This window comes from Pipistrellus hanaki (assembly GCF_964339955.1).
Source record: "Pipistrellus hanaki genome assembly, chromosome: 1".
NCBI classification, from domain to species: Eukaryota; Metazoa; Chordata; class Mammalia; order Chiroptera; family Vespertilionidae; genus Pipistrellus; species Pipistrellus hanaki.
Window position 1 is genome coordinate 55999515 of NC_140503.1, and position 15213 is coordinate 56014727.

A 15213-nucleotide genomic window follows, 5' to 3' on the forward strand; every position below is an offset into this window, starting at 1 on the left:
TTTGACTCCATGTGAGTGTGGCTCAGTGGTTGAACCAGGGGGTGTGGATTCCATTCCTGGTTAGGGCACGTGTCTGGGTGGTGGGCTCAATCTCCAGTGGGGGAGGGGTGGGTGTGTGCGGGTTGATGTCTCTCTCACATCGATGCGTCTATCTTTCTATCCCCCTTCCTCTTTCAAATTAATAAAAGCTTAAAAAAAAAAAAAGAGTAAGAGAAACAAGAAAACAATTAAATGGGAACCGCCCATGTTTCATTTACAATACTGGGTTACTAAAGTTCCAGAGGCGTAATTCTAATAGGCTTCTTTCACTTGTGGAGGTCAGAGTGGCGGAAATAAAAACATTTAGAAAGAAGCTGAAGGCAACCAGATGTCGTTTTCTTGTTCGAGGGCAGAAACGGGTTCCAAAGAATTTCCACTCTGGCTTTCTATGAGTTGGGAGGGTATGCTCCTATTAAAGGACTTCTGGAGTGTTCAGGTGTGGAGACGTGATTTGATTCACAGCAAAGTCACAGTTTTTAACTTCCCGAAGACATACGGGGAGCCATATTAAACCCTGGGCCTATGCCTTCTGGGTTCCCCTGGCTATTCCTGTATGCACCTGAGGAGATAATAAAACGTTATAAAGCAGAATCCCACTTTCTGTAGCCTCAGTGGATTCATGTCTTCTGTACCCCATGGTGCTTTGGCCATTTACGTTTGGTGTGTTCTGTGACCTCCCCCACCAGGCTCAGTCCAGGAGGTGGCTCAGCTCCGGCTCCAGCTGCAGCAAGCGCAGAAGGCACATTCTATGAGCGAAAACATGAACAGGGCTTTGCAGGTGAGCGTGGCCCCTCGGAAGAGATGGCTGGGTTATATCACCTCGGATTTCTCTATATCAAAGAGGCAGTGGACCATCTCCAAAGCAGCCCATCAGAGTTGTGCTCAGTCTCGCCCCCATGGCTGGGTGGTCAAGCCCGGGGCCTGTCTGGGTGTGTGCTTCAGAGAAAAGGTTACCTATGGGCGTGGGAAACCTACCTCCTCCTCCTCCTCCGGCGCTGCTGACATTTCCTGCTGGTGTCTCCACTGGAAAGAGGCGGTTTGCCATTTCGCCACTGGCAAACTATAAAGTACAGCTGTTGCTGGGAAACCAGTCTACTCTGTCTCCCGCTCTAGTGAGCCAAAAAGTGCTGCCACCGGTACCTCAGCTGCAGGGATACTTTTCATGGAGGAGAACAGAGTGTGAGGGACGTGTGAGAGGAGCTGCTTGCATGTGCTTCCTCCTGCATTCGCTCCTCCATTCAGTTTATTGGAAAACCTGATCCGCGCTGGCCTCTGTAAAGTTATATTTAACGTGCGCTAACGTGTGTTTGAAGTAGCGTTTCTGCCTTCTCTTGACTATTAAAATGAATCTGAAGCATAGACAGAATGCCTGATTCCTTCTTATAGGAAAATAACTTCTAGTAATTTTGTGTTGTAGGAAGAATTAACACAACTAAAAGATGAAATTTCCCTCTATGAATCTGCTGCAAGACTAGGAGTACTTCCAAGTGACTCAGAAGGAGAGTTAAACGCAGAACTCATGGAATCATACGTGGATTTGGGTATTAAAAAAGCCAACTGGGAAAAATCCAAAGTGAAGAGGTATGGAGAAAATAGTGTACTGTGGAAGAGTCTACATTAATCATACTGATGAGGCTTAGTAAACAAGTGGCACCAGGCATGAGGCGACGAGCTTATAAGGGGTCCTTGAATGTAGGGCAGTATGCTTAGTAATATCTGGTGAATTGCAAATGTCTGATATCAAAATGAACAGAAACCTCAAGAACTGATATTGCGCTCACTTCAGCACCAATAGGCACATCAGTTTTAGTAAGATTAAAAAATGACTAATCTAGCTAAAATATACAAAGTAAATTCTACAGTTGAGGTTATGGATCTGTTTTACTATTAAGGCGAAGCATATTATTTTTATTATATTAACACTGTTGAAGGCAGGCATCTGGCATTTATCAGTAGTCTATGAGAAAATAAGCGTTAATTTTCCCTAGGAATCTTACTGTGGTCTTACTTTTAAATTAGGGATTTTGTCTAAAAATAGGGATTTTTAACAGCTATTTTAGCAGTCCTATGAAAGAGATTGTTTTATTGTCCCTCCCTGGAACTGACGGCGGCGGACACGTGGTGTTAGAGGAGGGAGTATATTTAGGAATCATTACAGTAAACACTTAAAAGATGAATGGAGGAGAGGATGCACACTTAAAAGATGAATGGAGGAGAGGATGGTCCTTTTCCAAAAAAGGACCTTATGTAATATGTTATACCACATGAGGCACTTAATCAATGGTAGGTGTTACTATTAATGTTTAATAGATGATTAGTTAAAATACACCACTGATCAGACCTTATATCAATCCACTTCTTACTCAACACATTCTTTACAAAAGGTCCTTGATCCACATCTCAACCTTGAGAAAAGCAATAGATCCGTTATTACTAAACACATTAGAATTGGGAAAATCAGAGTTCAAAGAGCTAACCTCTTCTGCCCAAGAAAGTGGGCCATTATCAGCAGAGCCAATACTTGAATCCCAAACTGCACTGTCACGTAAACCTGTTGTTCTGTGTTTACATGAGGCAAACCATTTGGCCTTAAACGTCATTCTTTATGTCATTTATTTTAAATATTTAGTTCACGCCAGAAAAGCTTTCTTTCCAGTGTATTATTGCTTTAATTTATGCTATAATTAGCTTGAAAATTGGGTAAATAATAATATATATATTATATAATATATCATATATATATTTTTTTCAAGTAGACTGACTTCACACTGTCTACTAAAATGTATTCTACTTTTGCTCTTTCTACTTAAGTAATACTCATAGCCCAAATCTTCTAGTAATCTAAAGCCCATTCCCATAGAGAATAAATCTGAGACATCACGTCTCTGTCGTGGGAAAGGGAGTGCCAGCCATGTGCACCTGGGACAGTGGAGAGTAACGAACACGGAGTGGGCAGCCTTTGGGGCGCAGCGAGAAGAATCCGATGAAACACAGGCTATGTGAAGAAAGGTTCAGCCACAGTCATCCCACCCAGCCGCAGTTTAATAGATGAGAATTCGGTTTAGAGGAGAAAGTCTAAGATCGGCGTGAGAGTTGCAATAGGAGAGAAGATTGGTGCTCTTCCTCTGCTGGCCTGTGATTCTTAGAACAAGAGGAAGCAACGGTTTTCCCAGTGTCGAGAATTTTAGTTCTTTGTTGACTTGAGCTGCTTTCAAATCACAGCCCCAATTATTAGCGGCTCCACGCTTTCATCCCCAGCTACTACATCCCTCCAGCTACCGCCTGGTAAATGTGGAGGGTTTAGCCTCAGTGTTCTGTTTCACATTCGTGGAATTTGAGTAACTGAATCTGCATGTGGCTTGCACACAGCTTCTCCTCTCCCTTATTATAGTTGGCTGCGAAGCTCAAATAATAAACATTTAACAAGTGGAATGCCTTTTCCCTTTGGTCTTCTCAGCAGGCTTCACAAGGGACTACAGTTTATTTGGATTCAGGGGAACCAACTTCCACAGGGCTCAGTAGTGAGCCTTATGCAGGGCTGGTCACCCCCGTTGACTTTTTCCCTTTTGGGAAAGAAGAGAAAATTATTTTAGCAAGTACTTTCTCTGCTCTCTGACTTGGCTCCCTCCAGGAGTACATGATGTGCTGTTTCAGTGGTCAGCAGTCAGTGAGGAAAGAAATGAGGGGTGCATAATTTGTTAACTGAGCAAAATAAGTGTTCTGCTTAAAGTCAGTTCACCATGTCTCACAGCATGGGCAGATGCATTCAATATGTTTTATATTCTATCTCTTATATAAGTCTATTTCTGTTACATTCACATATTCTATAAGTGGTTAAAATAGGTGAGATCTATATATGCAGGCATATATATATATATACACTGTGATACATATATATCACATATGAACAGTATATTGATAAGTATGTAGCATATTGGAAGGAGCTCCTTTTATTATGTTAAAACTATATATGTTCTTAATTCTCTCTCTGTATGCATGAGTATGCATGAGTGTGTGTACATGTAGCCTATACACTAACGTTTCCTTTGGAATCATTTGAAACTGAAAACAGTAAAAATTTTAACTCAGATACTATTTCTTTCTTTCTTTCTTTCTTTCTTTCTTTCTTTTTTTTTTTTTTTTTAAGAAATAAATGTTAGTCTTTTAGAACAGTTTTAGGTTTAAACAAAATTAGTATAATACAAAGAGTTCTGTATACTCTGCACCCATTTTCCCCTTAACATCCGACATCAGCACGGTTCTTTGTTACAATTAATAAAATAATATTGATTTAGCATCATTGACTGATATATCCATGGTTGATTTAGATGGTCTTCGTTTTTACTTGATGTCCCTTTTCTGTCCCAGGATTACATCCAGGATACAACATTATACTTAGAGTCATATTTCCTTAGGCTCCTCTTGGATTTCCTTCTTTTTGAAGACCGTGACAGTTTTGAGAAATATTTGTCAACTATTTTCTAGGAAGCCCCTCTGTTGGAATTTGCTATTTATCTCACAATTATGTTTTCCTTTTGCATTTTTTTGAGGGAAACTCAGCAATGAGGTTCCATTTTGTTAGCATCATTTTAAGGGTACATACTATCAATATTTATTTTTCTTAGAAGTAACTTTCTCCTTTATTATGGAAGAAAAAGGAAAATACAGATTGAGAAAACAAGAAAATTAAAAGCACCTATAATCTTACTTAAATTCCCATGAAGAAAACCACTATTAACATTTTAATATATAATTTCTATTTTAAAAATATGTTTTTATTGATTTTAGAGAATGAGAAGAAGGGAGAGGGAGAGAGAAAAACATTGATGTAAGAGAGAAACCTAGATTGGTTGCCTCCCAAATGACTCCAACTTGGGATCAAACCTGAAACCTGGGCATGTGCCCTGAATGAGAATCCAACTGGCGACCTTTCAGTGCCTGGGACGATGCTCAACCAACTGAGCCACACTGGCCACGGCACATTTTGGTATATAATGTCCACATCTGGTTTGATGTTTCTAAGAGATAAAATAATGTAAAATATAGTTTTATAATGTGCCTTAATACATTCTGAAATCTTTAGTCAGTAGATATTGTTATATATTAGAGGCCTGGTTCACGGGTAGGGTCCCTAGGCCTGGCCGGTGATCAGGGTTGATCTGTGGGGCGACTGGTGGAGTGATTGGGGGGCCCCCACTGGCACCCATGTTGGCTGATCTGGGGCCTGAAGGCTGGGGGAAGCTCCTGCATTGAGTGTCTGCCCCTCTGGTGGTCAGTGCACGTCATAGCAACCGGTCATTCCACTGGTCTTTCTGCTGTTTGGTTGATTTGCATATTAGGCTTTTATTATATAGGGTATTTACTAATGGATTTGTGGATGAGTGTAATATATTTTAGTTAGTGACACACTGTTCAAAAAATTTGAAATTGTAAATAATACATTATTATTACAAGCATCCTTATAGCCAAGTCTTTATTCACATCTTTGATTATTTCCTTAAGATATGGAGGAATATTCTTGCTAAAGGATTTGCACATTATGTGAAGCTTTTGATACATGTTGCTAAGTAGCTCTGTATTTTGCATTATTTCCCACATCCTGACTGGGAAATAGGTACCTATTTCTATGTACCTAGCCAGGGTTGAAAGTTATCATCTTTCCTGTTTAAAATTTTGTTGGCAGTATTTTTCTAGTGTTTTTATAGTCTAGTTTTTTTGTTTTTTTTTTAACTTTTAAAAATTGTGAAATACAACACATAAAGAAAAGTGCGTGAAGCATAAACTGAATGAATGATTTTAACATGAATACCCATGGAACCACTGCTCAGATCAAGAAATTGCCCATATTCCTCTTTCCAGTCACACCCTCAGAGTAATTGCTGTTCTGACTGTTATGGCAATCATTTTGTTTCTGTTTATTGTTGTTATCCTTTCAAGACCTAATATTCATCCCTAAACACTATAGATTGGGTTTGCCTTCATACGAATGGAACTCATATAGTGTTTGTGCTTGTTTGTTTTCTTCTACAGCTTTGTTTATATATTTCACAACCATAAAATTGACCCATTTTAAGAGTACCGTTCAGTGGTTTTTCGTACCGTCACGGAGTTGTGCAACCATCACCACAACCGAATTTTAGAACATTTTAATGTTCCCCCTCAAAAACCCCATCCCATTACCAGTTATTCTCCATTACCCCTTCCTGCCCACACAGCTCTAGGCAACCATATTGTCATTTTTTGTCTCTGTAAGTCCAATTTGGATCTTTTTTATGTCTTCCATTTCTATCCTCATTATGTTTGATTTTTTTCTACCTTCTTAAACGTATGGTGGCATTTCTGGTTCAGTCTATTGATTGATTGATCTCCTAGTTATTTTCTTTCCTGGTAAATTTTGATTGGGTGCTGGACACTTAAAATTTTGTATTGTAGAAGTTGGATTTTACTGTATATTTTAAAATACAGTTTGTTTGTTTTTTCCTGTGACACAGTTAAGTTACCTGGAATTCACTTCATCCTTTTGAGGCTACTTTGTAGGTTTTGTGAGATTGGGTTTAGAGCAGCCTCTAAGCTGGGGCTTATTTGGCCCCATTACTCAGGCAGTATTTGATGCTCTGAACTAGGAGGTCTTCCCACTGTGGCTCATTGGCATGCAAATACTTCCCACTCTGTTCTTTTCCTGGCCTTGAGGTAACTTCCTCACTTTCATACATAGAGCTCTCGAGCTGCTTTCTGTGTGGCTTTTTTTTCCTCCTCAAATTCTAGCCATTTTGTCCTCCCCATACTGAGGTCTTTGCACCTGAGATTGCTGGGTCCTGTTTGGGTGTCCTCTCCCTGGGCTCCACCTGGAGAAAGCAGGCAGGGAGCTGTGGCAGCCGAGGACTCCCGTTCGTTCTTCTTTTCTCAGGGATCACTGTGCTATGCTGCTGTGGGCACCATCTCTCTCCTTTCCTCTCTATAAAATATCAATAAAATATATTTTTAAAAATTATATACTAAAATATTGATAGTACACAACTCCGTGACTGTACGAAAAACCACTAAACACAACGAAAATCAGTGTTTCAGATATTTTATTTGGTTTTCCAGTTTTTTAAGGCGGGAAGATGAACTGGTTCTTTTAACCCATTACGAGAAGGAGCATAAATTTTCATTGCAGTTTTGAAATTTATTGAAACTAAAATTGGGATGAAATGGCTCTTATTTTTGTTATTTTTCCCCCCAGTTGCTCTGATATCCACTTAGACTTGTGTTTTAGTAAAAGAAATACAGAAATTGTAGATTAGGATGACTTGTGTTTACTATTTTTCCCTCCTTTGTTTTGTTGTATTTCTCCCGAAGTTATAAAGGACACACATATATATGCATATACATCGTGCAGCTTATCAAAAACAAAAGCATGTGCCATATTGAAGTCCCGGTGGCTGACCTTTCGATGGAGCAGCAGGACGAAGCTTAGGAGTGGTCCGCCTAGGAATAAATGTATTCCTGTACATGGGGATGTAGCCAAAGGGATGTCTTTGTGTCTGACAAAGGTTAACATGTTAAGGGCCCAGTCCGTTTTGTCTTCCGGAGGGAAAGTGTAGTGTCAGTCACCGGTGACTGAGTGGGCGCTTAACGTGTTAAAATTGCTTTTGAAATCCTGGCATAGGGTTGTATAGGCAAACACATGGCCACCGTTGCAGTTCGTAGCTGTTATTTGATTTTAAATGTGGCCATTTCTCCATTAGCATGGTCCAACAAGAAGACCCAGATAAAGAGTTTTCCACGGAGGAGGTGATCCTGAGGCTGAAAGCACAAGTGCAGCGTCTGCTGGGCAGCAACTCTGTGAAGCGCCGCCTGGTGTCTCAGCTGCAGAGTGACCTCCAAGGCTGTCGGAAGAAAATCGAGGACCTACAGCAAGTGGAGAAGGATGTAAAGAGCATCGCGGTCGAGGTTCGTAGTTCTTAGAGCTACAATGCCATTTTTAAAGAGCTCAGCAAAGAAAATGCTTACACTTTTTCACAGTTAACTAAATCTCTGGCTTTCAGGGGTTCATTTGACTTTATTAGAAGTAAATTTTAGAGAAGGGAATGCCACTTAAAGGAATACATTTTCTGGTTACTCTCGGCACCTAGTAAATGAGATAATTTTTTTTTCTTTTTTTAATCACAAATCCAAGGAAGCATCCAACCTCTGTAACACAGTATCTACATTTCCTCTAGATTGGCTTGTACCATCATGTACCAACATCTTAAGTGGTTCCCCACTTAGCATGGTGGCCATCAGATTTCTGGCCCATATTTCTGTAATGAAAGCCCTTCTGTATAAGGAAATGGATTATGTGTTACAGGGCAAGAGGCACAGAATCAGGTTTTGTTGGAGTCATTGATCTGTCTTTATATCTTTCAGTTTCTTTCCTTTATAGATGAGGAAAGGAAGCTGGAGCAGTTTGTGACCCTTCTGAGGTGACAGAGTCAACCTCGAAGCAAAATGAAATTAAAACACTTGAATGACGAATAGGTGAAGGTTATTTCCCCAAGATCGTGCTCTCACGGAGGTCTTTAGGGTTGCCCTCCATGAACAGCTGCCTTTTTCACATTTTACAAATGCAAGCCCCTGTGTACTCCCAGTAGGAAATAAGGCGGAGAGATTTAGCAACTAACAGGAAAGGGAAAGAGGAAGATTAACGTAGGTGGTGTATTCTTTTTTCCTCCTGGATAGAAAGCTTCTCTTACTTCCTATGTTAGTACTGTTTTACCTCCTGATCCATTAAACTAGGAATTGTGTTCATTAAAACAGTCCAACTAACACACAGTTCGCAGGATGTTCTATGGTGCCTTATTATTGTGGGAATTTAATTGGGTCTAATTTACTTCCCCAAAATAATAGTGTTCTTACTGTTAAAGGCCTGCCCAGTTGGGTTCCTTCTTCTGAGTAACTGTATTTGATGAGTACAACATTGATTTCAGTGTCAACGACCACCTGTTACCCCCTTCTCTGCAGCACATACAGCGTCTTTAAATCAAGCTGTTTAAACTGTTTTCATATGTTTCTTAAAAAGGAAGGGAGTGAAAGTTGGTGTCTCAAATTGTGTTAGATCAGAGTGAGTTAGTTTACACTTTTTGGTGAGAGTATCCTAACGTTTAGGAGAGTAGGAACCTGTTTATGAGTCTGAACCTGAGCTCAGGTATCTTGGTGCTTTCTTTGTTTTATATTAAAATTATATAGTCATATATATAACTTAAAATCTAGTGCTGCCATTAAAGTAAAAGTAATAAGTGAAGTTAATTTTAATAATATATTTTATTTAACCCCACGTTTGTAAAATATTCTCAATATTAATCAGTATAAAATTGTTGTAAGGTGGTCTGCATTTTTTTGTGTCTGTGCTAAGTCCTTGAAACCTGTATTTTTTAGTTAACTGCACATTTCAGTCTGGACCAGCCACTGGCCAGTGGCTATAAGCACCCGTGTCCATAAGCACACGTGGGTTAGCGGCTGCACGTTCAGCAGTGCAACTTTGCAGTGGATGGGCACCTATAACTCTGTGTTAATAAGGGTGGTACTGGTTACAGTGCCAGGAGAAGGAATTGGCTACGGAAGGAATTACACAAAATCCATATTGTGTAAGTTCAGTCTTTCTGAAAAAAAATTAAAAGAAATATTTTTATTGACTTCAGAGAGGAAGGGTGAGGAAGAGAGAGATAGACACATCAATGATGAGAGATAATCATTGACCGGCTGCCTCCTGCATGCCCCCTACTGGGGATTGAGCCTGCAATCCAGTCATGTGCCCTTGATTGGAATCAAACCGGGGACCTTTCAGTCCACAGGCAGATACTCTATCCATTGAGCTAAACTAATTAGGGCCTCTCTGAAATTTTTAATAAGACTAAAACCATTTAGGTGTCTCATTGATTTTCAGAAAGAATGGTTATATCCGGGATATAATGTTGAACTCCTTTTCTTGCTATTGGGATGTTACGAGAAATAACATCAATTTAAACGTGTGTGGATGTGTTTTTAAAGATAACTAGGTCATCAAAATTCTCTCCTAAAAGCTTTTGTAAGAATTAAGGAAGTCAGAAAAAAATATTTATATATGTAGTCTTTAAAAAAGTTTTTTTTTTTTTAATTTCTTGATTTGAGAGAGAGAAAAACGTTGATTTGTTGTTCCGCTTATTTATGCATTTATTGGTTGATTCTTGTATGTGCAGGATAACAAAACACCCCCCATGCAGGGATTGAACCGACAACCTTGGTGTATCAGGACAATGCTCTAACCAACTGAGCCTACCTGGCCAGGGCAATGTATGTAGTCTTATTTGGCATTTTTTAAAAATGAACATTATAAAGATATTGATATATTTATTGCATTATACATGCCTTGTACTACATTTTATGTTAATTTATATCCCTCATATATAACAAATTAATATTATGATACAGAATCGGTATTTTGCTTTCAAATCATATGACTGTTCAAAGCGGTGCTGTTTTCTGTCAATCCTAGGATAATGTGTGATGAAAATGAGGAGTCTGTCCTTGAATAGCACTGTGTAATGATTGGGAATGGATCCGATACGTTGCTGATCGTTCCAGTTGAAAACTGGGCTGTTAAGGTAGAATGTGGTCGAGGCTTTAGGAAACCAGATTTCCTAAAACTACTCACTAACCGTCAGGGTCTGCATCTGCACTTAACGTTTTGTAAGCATGATAAGTGAAACATAGAGGCCTTTCTGTGTCTGACACTCAATAGAGACTGTCACCTCACCACATGTTGTGGTGAAAGCCGTACTTTGATTCCAAGGTATTTGAGAGACAGTGTTCTGTAGCCAACCTAGAAGGTTCCTCGTTAGAATCTTTTAGGAACTAGGAAGATAGTATGAGAGTTGATGTAATATTATAATTCTTATTTTCTTGAAGACGATGTCTTCAGAATACCACCTTTAGAAAGAAACTTGATTGTGCCATTTATGTGGTCCTTCTCTTTTTCAAGATGTTTGTAAGGGTTTTGTGCTGACAAGTACAGGTATCTAGGCCCTGTGTGCCTGCAGTGTGAAAATAGGTCAAAACTGAGTAATAGCTAGCTATGAAATAATTTTTTTTAGTGTATCTGCCTATTAATTTTGTTTATAATAATAAAAACTTGCCAGTGGAGAAGGAAGCACAAATGATTATCAAAATTTTAAAAGTAGAGGCCAGCCTTGGCCGGGTAGCTTGGTTGGTTGGAGCATCTTCACCTTACAACCAAAGGACGTGGGTTCAATTCCTGGTCAGGGCATATAACCCAGGTTGTAGGTTCAATCCCTGGTTTGGGTGCATTCAGGAGGCAACAGATCAATGTTTCTTTCTCACATCGATGTTTCTCTCTCAAATCAATAAAAAAAATAAATGTATCTTAAAAAAAAAAAAAGTGGAGGCCCAGTAAAAAAATGAAAGCCATTCTCTTAAGTCAGAGATCTTTTCAAGTGTTATTAGTATCCCCAAATCTGGAGAGAAGCTAACAGAATAAGCAGTCTTAGCTATTTTCTCTGCCAACTGGGATAGGGGCAATGGCTTCTGGGAAATGATGGCAGTTGAAAAGGGGAAAGTCAGCAACTGGAGCAGTTTCCCTCTGAAAGTGAAGGCTCTATGAATTGGAAGACTGAGCCAAAGCCTTGGTGTTTTGTCACCCCACCTGGGAATGAGATACACATACCTTCCCCACCCCTAGGACTAGAATGAACCTTGGTACACAATGTTTTTAAGGTAAATACATAAACCAACAAGCCTAATAATGTAGGTTTTATTTTATTTTTTCAATCTGTGTATCCCTCAGTGAATAAAAAAGTCATAAATAGCCTGGCTGGTGTGGCTCAGGTGGTTGAGTGTCATTCCATGCACCAGGAGGTCGCCAGTTCCATTCCCAGTCAGGGCACATGCCTGAGTTGTAGGCTCGATTGCCAGTGCAGGAGGTAGCCAATGGATGTTTCTTTCTCATCGATGTTTCTGACTCTCCCTTCCCTTCTTCTCTGAAATTTAAAAAAAAACATTAGAAAAAGAACTCACAAAAATAAATATGGAAGACATTTAGATAGTGAGAGGAAAATGTGCAGTTATATAAACAGACAAACTTGGGATGATGTAAAATAAATGAACAATGAAGGTATGTAGGAGGTTCCACTCTGATGGCAATACAAGGAATGCCAATGGAAGCCATTGTTGGATACCCTCTCCCCCATCAAATACAACCATTATTTAAAGATAGTCACTGCCATTGGAGCTAAAGAGAATTGGAAAAATTCATGAGAGTATACATTTGTACAAGTTCTCTGGAAAAAATTTGCCAAAGTCTATCATAAGCCTTAAAAATTGTACCTATTGAGTAAAATATGTATCTATGAGTTAATACTGGTTATATAAGTAAATAAACACTAAATTTAGTGGGTGAAAGTATGATGAAAAATAGAGTATTTGCATAGTCTTGAAGTATCTTCTTATAAGGTATTAATTGTAAGTAGAAAAATACTAACTTTTCAGTGGAGGTACTTGCAGACACTCCATCAATTGATCATCATGAGACGAGACATATTGGTTTCGTGTCTCCCCGAAATGCATGCGCATCATTTCTGTGGCATTCATTCCAAAAATGCATAACCTCAATTTACTAATGAAGTAACATCAGGAAAATAAATGGAGGGTCATGCTACAAAATAATTGGTTAGTACTCAAAAATATCAGGAGTTTGAAAGACAGAGACTGAGGAGCTGTCTTAGACTGGAGAAGACAAGTGAGATGTGACAACTAAGTGCAATGGGGGATCATAGATTGGATTCTGAACCAGAAAAGGACATTAAAGGAAAATCAGAAAATTTTGTATAAGGTCTGTAGATTAGTTAATACTATTGTGTCCTAGTCAATATCCTGGTTTTGATCATTGTACTGTGGTTATGTTGGGGGACATGGTAAAAGGTATATGGAAATCATTTGTACTGTTTCTGCAATTTCTTTGTATGGCATTATTTCAAAACTAAAGACCTGGTGCATGAAATTTGTTCATGGGTAGGGTCCCTAGGCCTGGCCAGCAATCTGGGCCAATCAGGTTCCCCACCTCCTCCTTCCCTTGCCACCTGCGTGTCATCACTGTGATTCCCCTGCCTCCCTGCCTCCTCCTTCTCTCGCCACCAACATGTCACCCTGCTGTCGCTGGTCACACACCACGTTCCGCGCCGTCCTCTGGTGGTCAGCGCATATCATAGTGAGTGATGGAACTCCCAGTCTCCTGGTCAAACTCCCGAGGGGACACTTTACATATTAGCCTTTTGAATAGATAGATAAGTACTTAGACTTTTTTAAGAACTTGAAAAATGTTTGACTTTTTTTTTTTTTTAACATTTAGACTAAAACAGATGCTGCAGAGAAACCAACTAATCAGTTATGGCCTGATTCTTCTACTTCTGAATTGATTGTCAAAGATGATATTATGCGACTTGAAAATGAAATTCAAGTTTTGCAACAACAAAATCAGGTAATTAAAAATTTAAAAAATATTTTGTGAGAATTTCCATGGCCTCATTAAATGCAAAAGTACAGAGGCAATGTGAGTTAGTAGACAAGGATATTAATAGGTGATTAAGGATTCCAGCTATTTCCCTTTAGTGTTGGTCACAGGGTAGTAGTTTCATTAGAAAGTAAGTTGGTGTAAATCCAGTTTACAGTAGCTTGGCTAATAGAGGTGTCCTTTCCTCCTTAGCAGCCCTTGACCAAAAAGTAAAACTTTGCTTATTTAAAAGGCTACTGAAGACTGTTAATTCTAAGACTTATTTTAAGGCATCAATTACCCAATACTTCTCTGGTTAAGTGTTTTCATTTCTTGTATTTCAAACAAAATACAAAATTTTAATTTTTACTCCTTTCAGAAATCTCCTTGTCAAAGAAATGATTCTGTACTCTTATCAAAACATGGAGAGACCTTTGTGGAATTATGAAAATCCTATGTCAGATAAAGTTACAGAGTAGAGATAAAATATGATGTTTAAAATGAGATTAGTCATTGAAAATGATACTTATTTCCAACAAACACTTTATTCTTTTATATGTAGGCACTAAAAGAAACAGAAGAAAAACTGAGAAATACAAACCAGGAGTTATGTAATCAAATGAGACAAATGGTACAAGATTTTGACCGTGATAAACAAGAAACTATTGATAGGTAAAGTCTATAAAGTCTATAGAATGCCTGCCTCTTGGGCGTCCTCACCATTTACTTTCCCCTCATCTTCCTCCCCTCCCACACCTCCAAAAAAGATTCGAGAGAAATGATGGCGTGGCCCCTCCCTATTGAGACCCTAGCTTGGAGAAGACGAGTCCCTGGCTTCTCAAATTAGAATTTGGAACCCATTTTCCATAGAAGTGGTGTGAGGTGGTGTGTTGGGTTCTATAGCACCGTCAACGGTGGTTCATTGAAATGATATAGCTTAAGGCTGTTTTAAAGGCTATTCTATATAAGGAAGAAATCTGTGAGAGAATATGTCTTCCAAATACCAAGTCATAAACATGGAAACAGACTTTTGGAACATAACTTACGTGTGAGTTCGGCACTACCAAGTATTTGTGTTTAATATGGATGACTTGCCATTTAGGAACCACACACACCCTCAGTTATTTCAATTCATTTTTCGTAAACAAGTTCTTCACACAGACTGTTCTCTCTGTGTGAAGGACACCCTCAATCCAAGTTTCTAATTCTTTTTCTAGAAACATTTGAGGCAAGAAAAATTTGAAGATTCTTATGCTACAGTGAAAATTAATCATTACCATTTTTGGGTGGGGATAACCAATCTTACCTTAATTATCACATGCATTGGAGAAGCGTGGGGGGCAGGGAGGAGGGGAAACCAGTTGGCCCTGGGGTTTCTTGTGAAGCGGGGCCCTGCCTTAGGGTCAGCCGGCCGCCTTGTCCGCAGGTGTGAGAGGACTTACCAGCAGCACCACGAAGCCATGAAAGCCCAGATCCGCGAGAGCCTGCTAGCGAAGCACGCTATGGAGAAGCATCAGCTCTTTGAGGCCTATGAGGGGACTCGCTTGCAACTTAGGTGAGAATAAAACAGTTCAGCTGTCTTCCAAGCTGTAAGACAACGCTCTCCTATTTCCTGTTTTAGCAACCATTGTGCTGCAGCTCTTGTATTTACACCCCCCCCCCCCCCCCCC

General features: G+C 39.4%; 1 protein-coding gene across 2 annotated transcripts in view; it reads left to right on the plus strand.

Annotated features, from left to right (window-relative positions):
* The window catches only part of CEP152 (centrosomal protein 152), an 85886-nt gene that overhangs the window by 38037 nt on the left and 32636 nt on the right, over positions 1 to 15213 (plus strand). For both annotated transcript variants that reach the window (XM_084884789.1, XM_084884788.1), the window contains 6 exons: positions 726 to 817; positions 1457 to 1620; positions 7770 to 7974; positions 13403 to 13531; positions 14106 to 14215; positions 14970 to 15098. In XM_084884789.1, coding sequence (XP_084740915.1) covers positions 726 to 817; positions 1457 to 1620; positions 7770 to 7974; positions 13403 to 13531; positions 14106 to 14215; positions 14970 to 15098 — 829 coding nt within the window. The remainder of the gene's footprint in view (positions 1 to 725; positions 818 to 1456; positions 1621 to 7769; positions 7975 to 13402; positions 13532 to 14105; positions 14216 to 14969; positions 15099 to 15213) is intronic.